The 16,136-nt window shown below is 42.2% G+C and overlaps 1 protein-coding gene across 1 annotated transcript; it reads left to right on the forward strand.

Moving 5' to 3' along the window:
• The first annotated feature begins 225 nt into the window (after nucleotides 1–225).
• LOC109864373 (L-lactate dehydrogenase B chain) lies at nucleotides 226–10,328 on the forward strand. The gene is made up of 8 exons (XM_020452115.2): nucleotides 226–572; nucleotides 7,092–7,231; nucleotides 7,479–7,596; nucleotides 7,828–8,001; nucleotides 8,252–8,425; nucleotides 8,728–8,845; nucleotides 9,358–9,481; nucleotides 9,602–10,328. Exons 2-8 carry the CDS (start codon nucleotides 7,103–7,105, stop codon nucleotides 9,767–9,769), a joined length of 1,005 nt encoding a protein of 334 aa, XP_020307704.1. The 5' UTR covers nucleotides 226–572; nucleotides 7,092–7,102; the 3' UTR covers nucleotides 9,770–10,328.
• The last annotated feature ends 5,808 nt before the right edge of the window (nucleotides 10,329–16,136 follow it).

The following is a 16,136-nucleotide window of genomic DNA, read 5'->3' on the forward strand; positions in this document are numbered from 1 at the left end:
TGTGCGCAAATGTATCCCCATGCCGTTTTAGTCAAATTAACGTCAAGTATATAATTTGTAGCATTTTAACTTACACTTTCCTAGATTTAAATAATTATCCTAACCTGCTAAATTAATTCTCATAATCTACGGTGTAAATTCTCTACCTGCTACGAAAAATCACATCTGACAATAGCTGTAACCCATCCAGCCCAAATCTGGTCCAACCGCCTGACAACATATTTCACAACCTCAATTGCATCCTACTGGCGTCCTCTCTCCTCGTCCTCGCTTCCTTAAAAACCATTGGATGACAAAGCCAGAGATCCCGCCCGTCTGACTTTCTCCTCCAATGGGTTTTGAGAAGGAGGCGAGGAGAGCGGTCGCGAGGATTTCCCATTGAGATTCTCCCCGTGTCAAACTCAGCCAGTGGTAAAGCCCTATGTTGCATCCTCCTCTTTCTCCTCCTGCTAAAACACATTTAAAACCCGCACTCCACAAGTGAAGTCGTCACGCCCTCTCACCAGCTTCTTCACTCGCCTGCCTCTTTGGACCAAAAAGGGATATAACTGCTCGTTAAATCTCTGGAAAATGTATGTATTTAGCTACTGCCGGTGTTTGTTTTGACTTTGAGTGAATTCTCATGTACGCTGAAAAATGCTCGTAGGCCGACACACTTTTTTTTAATGGATAAATTCTGTAGCTTGCAACAGCCTAAATGTTGTTGATATGCATACATGGTTAGGGTTTTATTGACATTTTGGAATAGTCGATGTGGGCTATTGCAAGTCCTTTTTAGATTGCCTTTACGGCCGAATATAAATGTATATTTCTGCGTTTGTAGGCTGTCTAGTCCTAGGCTACACAGCCTAATGGCATGCTGTGATTTTTGCTAGGTAGTAGGCTAGCTCCCTAGAACGACAACATAGTCGATGGATTCTTGCGAAGGTGGCTGTCGCTCACTGTACAGGAACATGACATATTTTCCTCGTTGAGCTTCGTGGGCGACTCCGTTTTGAACATGACAAAGTTCTCGTATTACGGAATGTGTCATTTTGAAGATGTGGCTAATGATTTACTGACTATTTGAATATTCATCTCGAACTGTGCAGAGTTAATGGAATGTGACAAACGAGGTGGAGGTTATAGATGATCTGCCATCTTGCAGTGCAAAAAAAGTATCCGACATTCAAGGACGATGGAAGGACTATTGTATTAAACATGGGCATACAAGGACATGGATTCGTTTTTTTAATAGGAAAATAATAATTGACCTATTGGGATATCAGTTATGGCATGCTCGACATCTTGAGGCTTCAATATTTTGCGTATGATTAGTATTATTAATAGGCCTCAATTTGTTGAGGCCACGCCAGCAAGGCCTGAATATATTTTTATGTCAGATCGTTATGGTAATACTCACATTGGGAGGAAGAAGGTTTGATACACTTTTTTTTAATTTTTTTAAACATTTGTATCATAAGCCATTTTTGAAAAGGTCATGATGAAAGTGGGAATTGTAAGCCCCTTTTAGACGCCTCGTATTATCCGTACAGTACATGATACCAGGGGTGTAACTTTGGTTTTAGAAGTGGGGGGAATTATTATATATAAAATATCTATCCAGTCAGATGATCAGTCCAAACAGCCTATCTGATGGCTCGGAGGGGTCGGCATGGTCCTAAGCAGACCGAGGCCTTGTTTTGTATCACATTCCAATTATAACTGGGGGGTGGGGACAAAAATGCACTTTCAGAATGTGGAGGGGAGGGGGGGGGCAGGCATGTCCCTTGTGTGAAAGTTGAACCCCTGCATGATACAGACATTTTGGTTACATTATACATTTACATTTTAGCAGATGCTCTGGATAAGTGTGACTTGCCGTGATTACTTGTGGCTACAGGTCCTCTGTGGGAATCAAACTCACAAACCTGGTATTGCAAGTGCGTACCGTGCTCTTCCAACTTAGCCACAGGGATCTTATTTTATTTCTAGTCCTTAGTGTGCTCTAAAATATGGATGTCTAAATTATGAAATAAAACATTTTCACATTAATTTATTCAACATAACAAATAGAATATCTGAAGTACTTAACTTTTTTTTTTTTTGTTCATATTAAAATATTTACCTTTTTTTATTTAACTAGGCAAGTCAGTTAAGAACAAATTCTTATTTTCAATGACGGCCTAGGAACAGTGGATTAACTGCCTGTTCAGGGGCAGAACGACAGATTTGTACCTTGTCAGCTCGGGGATTTGAACTTGCAACCTTTCTGTTACTAGTCCAATGCTCTAACCACTAGGCTACACTGCCACCCCATTGTTTTAAACAATATACTCTACAAGTATATCACATTTCCAGAGTGTGTTCTCAGCAACTTTTTAAGTTATGATGTCATTAGCACCAACACAGGGAATGGGGGGGGAAATGTATTTAAAGGAAACTCCCTCTGCTGGTGATTTGCTGAATGTGCAATCCTAAAGGAGGAACTGTAATATTGTGTGTTCTATTAATGTAATTGTCTGCAGAATTTCCAATCGTTCCTATATCTACAATACCACTCAAGGGTTTGGACACCTATTTATTCAAGGATTTTTCTTTATTTTGACTTCTATGTTGTAGAATTATTTTTGGTTACTACATGATTCCATATGTTATTTCATAGTTTGTCTTCACTATTATTCTACAATGTAGAAAATGGTACAAATAAAGAGAAACCCTTGAATGAGTAGTTGTGTCAACGTTTGACTGTTACTTTATATAAATCCAGTCGTGCCTTTTTCAAAGTCTGCTATGAATACCAGGCATGGTTTCCTGGGGTTTTAATAGTGTTCTATTGTTTCCGGTACTTGTCTTATCTCCGCTGTATCGTCCATGTAATATTAAAAATAAAATAACAACTTGTCAGATTAGGATGAATAATGCCTTTTCTCCACACCCCGCAAAAAAAGTTGGGTGTTTATTTTTTGGGGGGCAATATATGCGGTGCTTTGTCTATAATGCACTGTCCACTCTCCCAAGTTGATGCGCAAGAGACCAAACAGCCTCAGATCACACATTCAGATCATGTTCGAGCCTCGGCTTGGACAGTGAAACACACGTTCACACCTGCAGGCGGCGTGCAGATGTGTAGTTTCTGTCATGGCTGAAGCCATACTATTTGTGTCCAGGTTAAACGTGGGACGGCCCTCATTATAAACAGTCGGTTAACTTCTTGGCGCACCCATCCCGTTAGCGGGATCATTTTCGTCAACATCCGCTGAATTGCAGCGCGCCAAATTTAAATTACTAAAAATATTTAATTTTCATGAAATCACAACTGCAATATAGCAAAACACAGCTAAGCTTGTTGTTAATCCACCTGGCGTTTCTGATTTCAAAAAAGCTTTACAGCTAAAGCCAACCAAGCGTTTTATGTAAGGACATCTCTCTCAGCAGACAACATTACAAACAGCTAGCAGCAAAGTAGATAAAATGAATTGCTTACCCTTTGATCTTCGGCTGTTTGCACTCACAAGACTCCCAGTTACACAAATGTTCCCTTTGTTCCATAAAGATTATTTTTATATCCAAAATACCTCCATTTGGTTGGTGCGTTTTGTTCAGTAATCCACAGGCTCGAGCAGTCACGTGCGGGTAGACAAATTCCAAAGAGTATCCGTAAAGTTCGTAGAAACATGTCAAATGTATTTTTTTATAATCAATCCTCAGGTTGTTTTTACAATAATCAATAATATTTCAACCCGACCGTAGCTTTTTCAATAGGAGAGAGAATTTCTACTCCAAGCTGCACCCAGCCATCCACTGACGTTATGTGATCATTCACGCTCATTTTTCAGAATAAAAGCCTGAAACTATGTCTAAAGACTGTTCACACCATGTGGAAGCCATGGGGAAAGGAATCTGGTTGATATCCCTTTAAATGGAGGGAAGTCATGCAATGGAACAAGGAGGTTTCAAAATAAGAGGCACTTCCTAGTTGTATTTTCCTCAGGTTTTCGCCTGCAATACACAATTTGCCTGTGTGAAAAAGTAATTGCCCCCTTACACTCAATAACTGGTTGTGCCACCTTTAGCTGCAATGACTCCAACCAAATTCTTCCTGTAGGTGTTGTTCAGTGTCTAGTTACTTTGGAGAAGTTTTACCCCCACTCTTCCATGCATAACTGCTTCAACTCAGTGACATTTGTGGGTTTTCAAGCATGAACTGCTTGTTTAAAGTCCTGCCACAACATCTCAATTAGGTCTGGACTATTGACTAAACCATTCCAAAACTTCAAATGTCTTGCTTTTTAGCAATTTTCAAGTAGATTTGTGTGTTTTGGATCATTGTCTTGCTGCAAGACCCAGCTGCTCTTCAGCTTCAGCTCACAGACGGATGGCCTGACATTCTCCTGTAGAATTCTCTGATACAGAGTAAATGGTTCCTTCTATTAAGGCAAGTTGTCCAGGTCCCGAGGCAGCAAAGCATCTCCAAACCATCACACTACCACCACGCTTGACCTTTGGTATGAGGTCCCATTACATACCAATCTTGTCCAAAAAGTTGACTCAAGTTTGCTAAAGAAAAAAGCACCTGGGTGATCATTAAGACTTTTGGAAGTACGTTTTATGAATAGATGAGTCAAGTCTTAACTTTTTGGACAACATGGGACCCATTTATGCCTTGCGAAAGCCAAACACTGCTGGATTTTAAGGTATCTGTGACCAGCAGATGCATATCTGTATTTCCTGTCATGTGAAATCTATAAATTAGGGCCTAATTGTTTGCATGCTGTTTTTGTTCAGTATACATGACAACGATGTGTCTTGAGATTTTCCCCTTCAGTCTTCTGTGAATAGGCAGCCTCTTTGACCCCAGCCATAGGGCCATTTATCCACCCGTTTGTCTAGTATTTTTGTTAGCCAATTTCTATAGGCTTGACTGACAAGGGGAACACATTGTGCCAGGCAAAGTCTTCCTGGGCAAGCCTTTAATTCCCCCTCTCTGTCTAGACTTGACAGTTCATGCAGCTTTAGTATTCTGATCATGGAATTCTGAATGCGTCTACACCTGCGTTTTTAAGTGTGTACGGATCCCCTTTTCCCACGCTATATAAAGTTCAGGAGTGGGATCTCTGCTACTTTTTAAGAGTTATGATCAAATTTGTAAGCGTTACCAACAGTGAATGTGAAAATTGATTTAAAATGGTTGCCCTCTGCTGGTGATTTTCAGGATGTGCACTGATGCAATCAAAAGGAGGTCTGATTGGTTACATTGCCTACTATGTCAATGTATCGGTGTACAATGGGCCATAACTTTAAAACTAGCAGAAATCCCACTCTGAAACTTTGATATGCCTGTAGAGTATATTATGTTCAACATTTTGTATTTTTTTTATATATTCATATAAAATAGCGAAAGTCATGGTGTTCTTGTTGTGAGGAATACCCATATACAGTACCAGTCAAAGGTTTTGACACCTACTCATTCCAGGGTTTTTCGTTGGACTATTTTCTACATTGTAAAATAATAGTGAAGACATCACAACTATGAAATAACACATTGAATCTTAGACATATTTTAGATTCTTGAGTAATTCACATTTTTGGGATAATTTTATAAAAGTTTAAAAAACAAATCACATTTTACATAAGTATTCAGACCCTTTACTCAGTACTTTGTTGAAGCACCTTTTGGCAGCAATTTACAGCATTGAGCCTTCTTGGTATTACGCTACAAGCTTGTCTCACCTATATTTGGAGAGTTTCTCCCATTCTTCTCTCCAGCTCTCAGGTTGGATGGGGAGCATTGCTGACAGCTATTTTCAGGTTCGATCGGGTTCAAGTCCGGGCTCTGGCTGGGCCACTCAAGGACATTCTGAGACCCGAAGCCACGCCTGCGTTGTCTTGGCTGTGTGCTTAGGGTTGTTGTCCTCTTGGAAGTTGAACCTTCGCCCCGGTCTGAGGTCCTGAGCAGGTTTTCATGAAGGATTTCTCTCTCTCTCGCTCTGTGCTGCCACCACCATGCTTCACCGTAGGGATGGTCCCAGGTATCTTCCAGATGTGACAATTGGCATTCAGGCCAAATAATTAAATCTTGGTTTCATCAGACCAGAGACTCTTGTTTCTCATGGTCTGAGAGTCTGTATAACGTAACAAATTGTGGAAAAAGTAAAGGGGTCTGAATACTTTCCGAAGGCACTGTATCCTTCGTTGTCATAAGATTAAAATATGAACACTTATAAGAGGGTGCACTGTTTTCATATTTAAGAATTGCAATAACATGCACACATCTGGGTCATGCTGCTCATCATAGGGCTAAGTTAGGCCAACTAGTCACATTGTCATGTAAAACTGTAGTAGAACAGGTGTCGTTAGCTGAACTTCTATTCAGGTGAAATTGTAAGAACACCATTGCTTGAGCTTTCTGACTGTCCTGCCTCTGGACTCCAGTATAATGTTTAGCTGCTGATGGAGAATTCGGGCTACTGGTGGCAAACAATTCTAACTCCTCACATTTTTATTTGTTACATGATTTGTTAACAACCGGTGTAGGACGGGTGTACAATAACAGTGAAGTGCTTACTTAGTCTGCGTCTGTTCTTTAGGAGGTGTTACAAATACTGTTTGAGGAGTTTGCGAGCCATAGTAACTGCGTATCACATGGACAAGCTTGGATATTTGCGAACAGAGCAACTCTCCCACTGACGTCACTTATCGCGCAAGTTTGTGTGTGTGTGTGCGCTCCTCAGCAAATGGAGGGGGCAGTGCGTTTTGTGGCTTGAATTTAGGCTCGGGGGGGGGCATAAAGATGGGGTAGGAGGGAGGATTAGGGTGACTGTCAGACCCTTTTTGGGGGGGGGGGGCAGTTACTAGGATATTGGTTTTGACTCTGTCTTGAGTGCGTAAATAAATGAAATGCAGTAGTGTTTGATTGGCTTAAGAAATAGATTCCTTTTGGCTGGATTTCCAGACACAGATAAGCCTATGCCTGGACTAAAGAGCGCGCTCAATGGTGAATGTCAATTAGAGGCAAATTTCACACTCTCATCTTGGTTTTCATTACTACCCCTCAGTAGACAAACCTTGATAACTAGACAGAGTTTAACCTTCAATCTCCCTCCCTCCAGCGTTGTGAATCATGTCGTCTGTGATGCAGAAGTTGCTCACCCCCGTGGCCAGCGGCCCCGCAGAGCCCCCCAGGAACAAGGTGACCGTGGTGGGGGTGGGCATGGTGGGTATGGCCTGTGCCGTCAGCGTCCTCCTCAGGGTAAGTCTAACTATATCACCGTCTTACTGCTACTTTACTGCTATTGCTTTATTAGTACTAGCTTACTCTTGAGTTTACCTCTACTATTGTGATGCCAACAAATGGTTACTACTCAGTTATTATGTAGGCTAGTTGTAATTGTGGATTTTACCATGTCATTTCTAATTAAATACCAGGTATTCATATCCTTCCTCTCCTTCTGGCCTTTCGCCTCCTCTCCACCCTACCTTCGCCCTCTTTCCTGTAGGACTTGGCTGATGAGCTGGCTCTGGTTGACGTGATGGAGGATAAGCTGAAGGGAGAGATGATGGACCTGCAGCACGGGAGCCTCTTCCTAAAGACGTCTAAGATAGTCGCTGACAAAGGTAAGAGAATCCCCTTGTGTGTATGCCACTGGAGTGGCTCAGAGCTAAAATGCAGAATATTTATGTAGTTTTGCAATTGAACATGTAATGCAGCCTGTTTTGAACCAAGTGGCCTTATCAGGGTAAGGTTTTGATGACCATTTTTAGATTTTTATTTTATTTTTACCCCTGCTAAATGTGAAATTGAAAAATGATACGTAATTCAATTGCTCTTTCCCGATCTCTGTCCAGATTATGCCGTAACGGCTAACTCCCGCATCGTGGTTGTGTCCGCTGGCGTGCGTCAGCAGGAGGGAGAGAGCAGGCTCAACCTGGTCCAGAGGAACGTCAACATCTTTAAACACATCATCCCACAGATTGTCAAACACTCCCCCAACTGCACCCTTATTGTGGTGTCCAACCCAGGTACACACACAAACAATCGGGTACACACAGACATTTTTTTTTTTAACACAAAATTGGCTCATTCTCCCCTAGATTTTGTTGTCCCAACATTCTACCCTTATCAACTACTACAATATCACACCACTCCACATTACAAGATAGGGTGGTCACTGTGACAAGGATGGGCAGTCATTCATTAACATTGTCAAAGATAAGTGTGTGTGTGTGTGTGTGTGACCCTATCACCATTTTCTTTTTCCCTACCCCCTAGTGGACGTGCTGACCTATGTGACGTGGAAGTTGAGCGGATTGCCCAAACACCGTGTCATCGGCAGCGGCACCAACCTGGACTCCGCCCGCTTCCGTTTCCTGATGGCTGAGCGCCTGGGCATCCATGCCTCCAGTTTCAACGGATGGGTGCTGGGAGAACACGGCGATACCAGTGGTGGGGATAGTGTTGACGTCAGTTGCGTGTGTACTTCAGTGGGAATCTGAGCTTGTGTGTGTGTGTGAACGTCTGGTCACATCTAGTAAGCCACAAGGCTGTTGGTAGATTTAAAGGCTTTAAATGAATCCTACGAAAGTACTTGTTTTGGCATGGATTTTTACATCACTCTGCACATCCAATTGTCTTTGTCAGAAAGATTGTGTTATGAATGAGTTGAGTCTGCTTGTTCTAAATAGGAATTCTAATATATCTGTTTAAATGAATGAGTAAATATCTGATTCGCTCCCTGTGTGTGCTAGTCCCTGTGTGGAGCGGTGTCAATGTGGCTGGAGTCAACTTGCAGAAGCTGAACCCAGAGTTTGGCCTTGACGGAGACAAGGAGGACTGGAAGGCCACCCACAAGGCAGTGGTCGACAGGTAACTACCCTGAACCTACCCCCAGCTCCATCTAGTCTAAATATGTGGCTCTGGTAAAAAATAGTAGAGGCCCTAGGGAGCTGCCCTGCTGTACACCACACTTTAGATGTTTGACATTAGAGAAGCTTCCATTAAAGAAAGCTCAGACTCCACAATATGGCAGAGGTTAAAAAGCCATAAAACACGTTTTTTTTTAATTCAACATGTTATGGTCAATAATATCAAAGGCTGCACTGAAAATGTCAGTCATTTGTGTCAGTGTAGTACATGTTGAGTGCCCTTCACTATAAGCATGCTGAAAGTATGTTACTTTGTTTGCAGAGAAATGGCCAACACCCTTTTTTCCCCCTAACAGTTTGCTAAGAGCTGGCAAATAGCTGATAGGTCTGCTGTTAGAACCAGTAAAGGCCGCTTTACCTCTCATACAGGTTCCTCTCATTGCGAGAGAGACCTGTTCAAGATGGCAACAGTCAGATGTTGACTGACGGTGACTGTTTTGTGTGCTCCTCCAGTGCCTATGAGGTGATCAAGCTGAAGGGGTACACTAACTGGGCCATCGGCCTGAGTGTGGCTGATCTCACTGAGAGCATCATCAAGAACATGAGCAGGATCCACCCTGTCTCCACCATGGTCAAGGTGACGGGATAACACACACAGTCACACATTATCCACATGCGGAAATGTAAACACACACACGAGAATAAAAACACCCATTTCTATGTGATTATAACTGACGGTTGTGTTTTGTTTCCCCAGGACATGTATGGTATTGGCGAGGAGGTGTTCCTGTCCCTGCCATGTGTGCTGAACAGCAACGGAGTGGGCAGCGTGATCAATATGACCCTGACCGACGCTGAGGTGGGACAGCTGAAGAAAAGCGCAGACACACTCTGGGGCATCCAGAAGGACCTCAAGGACATCTAGACACACGCATCTACCCTCCCTTTTCCGTTCCCGATGCAGTCAAACACAGACCTAGTTCCAACCGTCCTCCGATCTACTGGATCCATCTCCCTTTCATCTTAATCTACTGGTATACTCTTCCTTTCACCCCCCCCCCCCCCCCCTTTCCTTTTGTAGGATTAGGTTGCTGTGTTTCCATGCTAGGTACTGTGTGAACCAGTATGACTGTATGCACCCTCATTGGATTCATGTGTTGAAGCTATTGTACTACGATCAAAAAAAATGTTGGCTTTATCCTCCGTTTGCACTGTCTTGAAGCACTGTTCTGTTCACTTCCTGTAGTGAGCGCAGAAACACAGACCCTGTAACTCAGTCCTCCTGAGGGGAGCAGTGGTGTTGGTTATTGTGTGAGGCGAGATGTTCAGTCTTTCTTTCTGGCAATCAATGTCAGAGGGAGAGAGGGCAAAGGTGGAATCAATCGAAACTGTCTACTTTATTTTGACTTACTGTGACACCCATGTTGATTGTGTAATGAATGACGACAACAACCAATTAAAACTTAATAAATATTTTAACCTTACGATGCCTTTTGTGTCTAAAGACGTAAATGTTTCTCTGTAAAAACAGGGCTACACAATGCCTCCCTGTGGTTAGATATTGCTACTACACAATCTGACATTTTTCAAGAAGAGTTAAGTGGAGAAGGAAATCCAGATCCCTGGCCATGCTTTTATTCACATAAACCATCAAAATAATTTGGACAATTGACATTTTCAGCAAAGAAACATTCTGTTAAATAGCCAACACTTCTACATGCCTTTTACATTGCTTTTCTTCCCCAACCAACAAATGAAGGCCCTGTCAACTGTTTAGTGGTACTGACAGCTTTTTTATTTTTTTAATCTGTTATTTTACCAGGTAAGTTGACTGAGAACACGTTCTCATTTACAGCAACGACCTGGGGAATAGTTACAGGGGAGAGGAGGGGGATGAATGAACCAATTGTAAACTGGGGATTATTAGGTGATGGTTTGAGGGCCAGGTTGGGAATTTAGCCAGGACACCGGGGTTAACACCCCTACAATAAGTGCCATGGGATCTTTAATGACCTCTGAGAGTCAGGACACCTGTTTAACGTCCCATCCAAAAGACTGCACCCTACACAGGGCAGTGGGGAATTGGGATATTTTTTTTTTTTAGACCAGAGGAAAGAGTGCCTCCTACTGGCCCTCCAACACCACTTCCAGCAGCATCTCATCTCCCATCCAGGGACTGACCAGGACCAACCCTGATTAGCTTCAGAAGCAAGCCAGCAGTGGTATGCAGGGTGGTATGCTGCTGGCTCAAGACAATTACACTACATGGCCAAAAGTATCAGGACACACCTTCAAATTTAGCAATTCATTTTTATGGGTGTCCACATACTTTAGTGTAATTGTTTTGAATCATCACGTTGCTGAAAGGTGTATAAAATCGAGCACATAGCCATGCAATCTCCATAGACAAACATTGGGAGAATGGCCCGACTGAAGCGCTCAATGACTTTCAACGTGTGGCACCATCATAGAATTCCACCTTTCCCTTTTTGCCTAGTGGTAACAATGGCTCCGCCGTGAGGTGGTAAGCGAAACTCCCTACCGAGATTCAAACCGTCTCTGGAGGCAATGTCCGCGTAAGAACTGTTCGTCGGGAGCTTCATGAAATGGGTTCCCGTGGCCGAGCAGCCACACACAAGCCTAATCCCCATGAGCAATACCAAGTGTCTGCTGGAGTGGTGTAAATCTTGCCGCCATTGGACACTGGAGCAGGGGAAATGCGTTCTATGGAGTGAGGAATCATGCTTCACCATCTGGTAGTCCGACGGACGATTCTGGGTTTGGCGGATGCCAGGAGAACGCTACCTGCCCCAATGCATAGTGCCAACTAAAGTTTGGTGGAGGATAAATAGTGGTCTGGGTCTGTTCTTCATGGTTTGGGCTTGGCCCATTAGTTCCAGTGAAGGGACATCTTAACCCCACAGCATTCCAGACAATTCTGTGCTTCCAACTTTTTGGCAACAGTTTTGGGAAGGCTCATTTCTCTTTCAGCATGACAATGCCTCAGTGCACAAAGCGAGGTCCATATGTAACAGTATAGACTTTAAGTCCGTCCCCTCGCCCCGACCTGGGCGCGAACCAGGGACGCTCTGCACACGTCAACAGTCACCCTCGAAGCATCGTTACCCATCGCTCCACAAAAGACGCGGCCCTTGCAGAGCAAGGGGAACCACTACTTCAAGGTCTCAGAGCAAGTGACGTCACCGATTGAAACACCACTAGCGTGCACCACGCTAACTAACTAGCCATTTCACATCGGCTACACATACATAAATGGTTTGTTAAGATCGGTGTGGAAGAACTTGAATGGCCTGCACAGAGCCCTGACCTCAACCCCATCAAACACCTTTGGGATGAATTGTAAAGCCGACTGTGAGCAAGGCCTAATCACCCAACATCAGTGCCTGACCTCACTAATGCTCTTGTGACTGAATGGAAGAAATTCCCCACAGCAATGATTCACCATCTAGTGGAAAGCCATCCCAGAAGAGTGGAGGCTGTTATGGCAGCAAAGGATGGACCAACTCCATATTAATGCCCATGATTTTGGAATGAGATGTTCAATGACCAGGTGTCCACATACTTTTGCCAATGTGGTGCACTTTTGGCCATTTAGTGTATTTTTTTCTGATCGGTTGTTACAAAGTGTAATAATTACATCACACAATACATGTACAAAACTTTTATTTAAGTATTTCCCAAACCCAACTTACAAGTAGACAATATGACACACACATCCTTTACCTCATGAGTGACGCGCTATAACGTTGCTGCTATAACTGCTACAACATTAAGAAATTGACAGTCTCCGTTGTTTAAATATTGGTTCCTTCTTGGGAAGAGAAAATGCGTGTCAATTTAGACAGGAACTTCTAGTTCTCGGAGGTAGAGTAGAATAGGCAACAGTTTGCTTGTCCTGGATCTTATGACGTTGTCCTTAGATGGGTCAAATGTATCGCGCTTTCCAAATCGGAGCCCAAACGGGTTGACGTTGAATTTGCTGGTCCGAGTTAAACGATGTTTGCAGATCATTTGTTGCTGGTCTTCATCACCCTCTTTCAAAAGGTAACACAGGTTCGCATCGCCAGGTAAATTCGGACTGACAATCTCGCTTCTCATCACCACAGAGTGCCCCACTTGCACCTTAGCAGGTGTTTGTCCTGAGAAAAAAAGAGAGAGCATCAAATTATAAAATCGAATTTTCTTAGCTTATTACTTTTGGATATTACAACGTTTGGCTCAGGACATTATGAGAAGAAAATGAACCTATGAGAAATCCAAAAGTAATTAGAATATATCAAATCAAGAAATTACCTGGGATATCCGTCCACCCAAATCCATGCGTTGGAGTTCCCCATGTTCCATACTGGCGAGTTATTGCACAAACAAGGAAAAATGCCAGCATTCTCATTCTGTCAAAATCCAAGTGACGCAGAAAGAAACGATATGTTTTCTAGACTAAGCTGTCTTTCTTTGATGCATGACGTGTAATTCGGTGCCTTTTATATTTCCCTCTGTACGCCCCGGATTGTTAGGGGCGAGATGACAGCGAATGAGTCGCGTTCGCAGCGCTGTCCACTGTTTAGTGGTGCTGAAATGAATAGTTCATTACGTTCTAGGAAATGTTGACAACCGCGCCAAGGGATGTCTTTTCTCTGAAAATATGACCGTCAGATGTGGTTATTGTTGAATTGATGCAGTTTGCTAAAGTGCATGAGGGGATTGAGGGATAGGAAAAGAGTATGTGTTATGCGTTTGGCTAAAGTAAAAAATATATATACATCCATACACTGCAAAAATTAAAATCTAAGTAAGATTAAATATCTTAAATCAAGGCAATATATGCTTGTTTTTTGTCTGACAAGATATTTATTCTGATCAGCCAGTTTTTATGTTGGAGCATTTAACCTGTTTCAAGCTTTTTTGTCCTTAATTATCTTGATAAGATGATATAACTTGATACTGGGATTGTATTACTGGTTCTGAGTAACTTAATGCTCGAAACTAGAATTACCAGAATTATAAAGCTGTTTGATCAACACTGACAAGTACAAAACTGCTTTGTCAAAGTCAGAATGTCTTATATTCCAAGCATCTTATCCTTTCCATCTCTTCACATAATATGAACAGAGAATGACCAAATGAAATTCACTGTTTTATTGTCAATCTTACACAGGGCACAGCAATCAGGTAGACAAAATACAGTACAGAACAAAGACAGTACACTTTTCATATCTGGGGAACACACTATGAGTCATTTGAACTGTTGTACAATTCTATTACATCCCCAAGATGGTATTTGACTTGTACATAAGTTTGGCTCTTGTTGCTAATTGTGTAATAAGAGGTCAAATCAACCAGCTTTTCAGCATCCACTAACTCAGTGGCCTGTGCAAGGTGTGGGACCTCAACTTGATAAGCCATGACGTTTCTATCAAAGCGTATAGTTTGAAATGGTTGATATTCAAAACAATAAAGCCTAGAATCAACAAGAAATATGTTTTTGACCAGTCCAAATTCTGGCATATTACCATTCAGTACTTTGGCAAAGATCATGGACTTCTGAGTTATGTATTTATTAGAATTTATTACAAGCCATTTGACTGATACAGCATGGTTTGCTTCATTGAAACCTAGGAAGTCCCTAAATTTTCCACGTAAATATTGTAGATCTTTAACCTCTGATACAGGTCCCATCTCCCTTTCATTTGAAAGAATTGGGTGCATTGAACTGTCAACATTTTGGCAGCTTTCATATATTTGGTTCTGATTGATCAAAGACTTGCAAATATTTTTTTAATTGAGCTTGGAAGCCCATTGTTTAAAGAAACAATGTTTGGACTCAAACCGCAAACACATATGTCTAACCATTGGACCCAATGATTTTATCTGCGATGGCAAATGTATCATATAATGTGGTTTAGGTGTAACATTGTGGTCTGGAAAAAGCTCCTTCCAATGCTTCAAATGATTTTCAATTAGTAACTTCAACCTAGACACAGTCGCAATGGAAAGAACAGGTGCAAATATTATCTGTACCATCTCTATTAGCTCAATTATCAGTTGTATATATGCATTGACTTCCAAACTCTCCAAAACAAATGGCAATATCGTTAGCAGGACAAGCATTTGCCCAGACGACTGTTTCAGTTTACCATCACTTGACGTTAATGTACGAAACAGAAATTGGGGATGGCCGATCTCTAACATCCAGAGGGGAATAAGGGAAACCAAGAATAGCAGAATTCACTGAGTCCAGATCAATCTGTCCTGACACAACAAGATGATTCAAAACACATTTGATTTCCAATGGGGCTATGCCCTCCAGAATTACATGCATAATGTCTTGCGGAGTTTGTTGTATGACATCAAAGACTGGGAATTCAACTAACTTGCTCCTTCTATTGATCCCATATTTTGTTCTCAGGCTGTTGCGAAGCAAGTCCGTCTGCGCCTTTTCTATTGCATCACACTGTCTGTCTGACATGCTTCTCCAATGTCCTTTTAGTATATGCATCCTCATTGAAGTGTGACTGCATGTCCTCAAAAGAACACTCACAGTATCTGCACTTACTGTAGGCAAAGCCCACACCCTCTTTGAACCCTGCTAGTTCATGTTGTACCAGGGTGTCTCCACAGAGAGAAACCATGGCACCATATATCGTTTTCTCTCCGTTAATAGTTAGCATTTTAACCCCACTGTACAATGCATCCATGTCTTCCCTGATTCTATTCAATATTACATCTCCACGAGATTGACGGAGGTCTGCTGATCTAGCCATGGCAGGTAGCCTGATAGCAGCCAGTTTAGACCTCTATTTTGGACGTATATTTCCTAGGGTGTAGTACACCATTAACAACTTGTTTTTTTGATGTAAAGGATCCTAGTGGATTACAGATCTCTATTTCATCCGTGTACAGAACAATCTGCAATGCCTTTGGTGTCTCTGAAAATAAGGGATGTGATTTTAGAAGAGCACCATCCACCTATGTCATGAACAAAAACTTTCCCTGCACATCTGGGGTCCCATTTCAACCACAGACAAAATCGGAATGTTGTTGCAACGCCAGCAGAAGGGTCAGTGAAATTGTCAAATATATCCATGGCATCTTTTTCAAGTTGACCTGAATGCTTCTTTAGCACTGCCTCCATCTGCTTCCTGAGGTCGTCCAATAGTGATGATTGATAATAATAAATTACTTCACCCGTGATTGATTCTTGTCACGTCGGTCCGTCATAATTGGATGCATTATATTTGACCAACATTCAACTCCATTCAGGACGAATGGGC

Source organism: Oncorhynchus kisutch, linkage group LG19 (assembly GCF_002021735.2).
Source record: "Oncorhynchus kisutch isolate 150728-3 linkage group LG19, Okis_V2, whole genome shotgun sequence".
Taxonomy (NCBI): domain Eukaryota; kingdom Metazoa; phylum Chordata; class Actinopteri; order Salmoniformes; family Salmonidae; genus Oncorhynchus; species Oncorhynchus kisutch.

What these genes read in the sequence shown, in the direction of transcription:
- LOC109864373 (XM_020452115.2), top strand. Translation starts at nt 7,103, where the DNA reads ATGTCGTCTGTGATGCAGAAGTTGCTCACCCCCGTGGCCAGCGGCCCC. An exon ending in TAAGATAGTCGCTGACAAAG is followed by an intron (nt 7,597 to 7,827) that starts GTAAGAGAATCC and finishes ATCTCTGTCCAG; the next exon opens with ATTATGCCGTAACGGCTAAC. An exon ending in CACAAGGCAGTGGTCGACAG is followed by an intron (nt 8,846 to 9,357) that starts GTAACTACCCTG and finishes GTGCTCCTCCAG; the next exon opens with TGCCTATGAGGTGATCAAGC.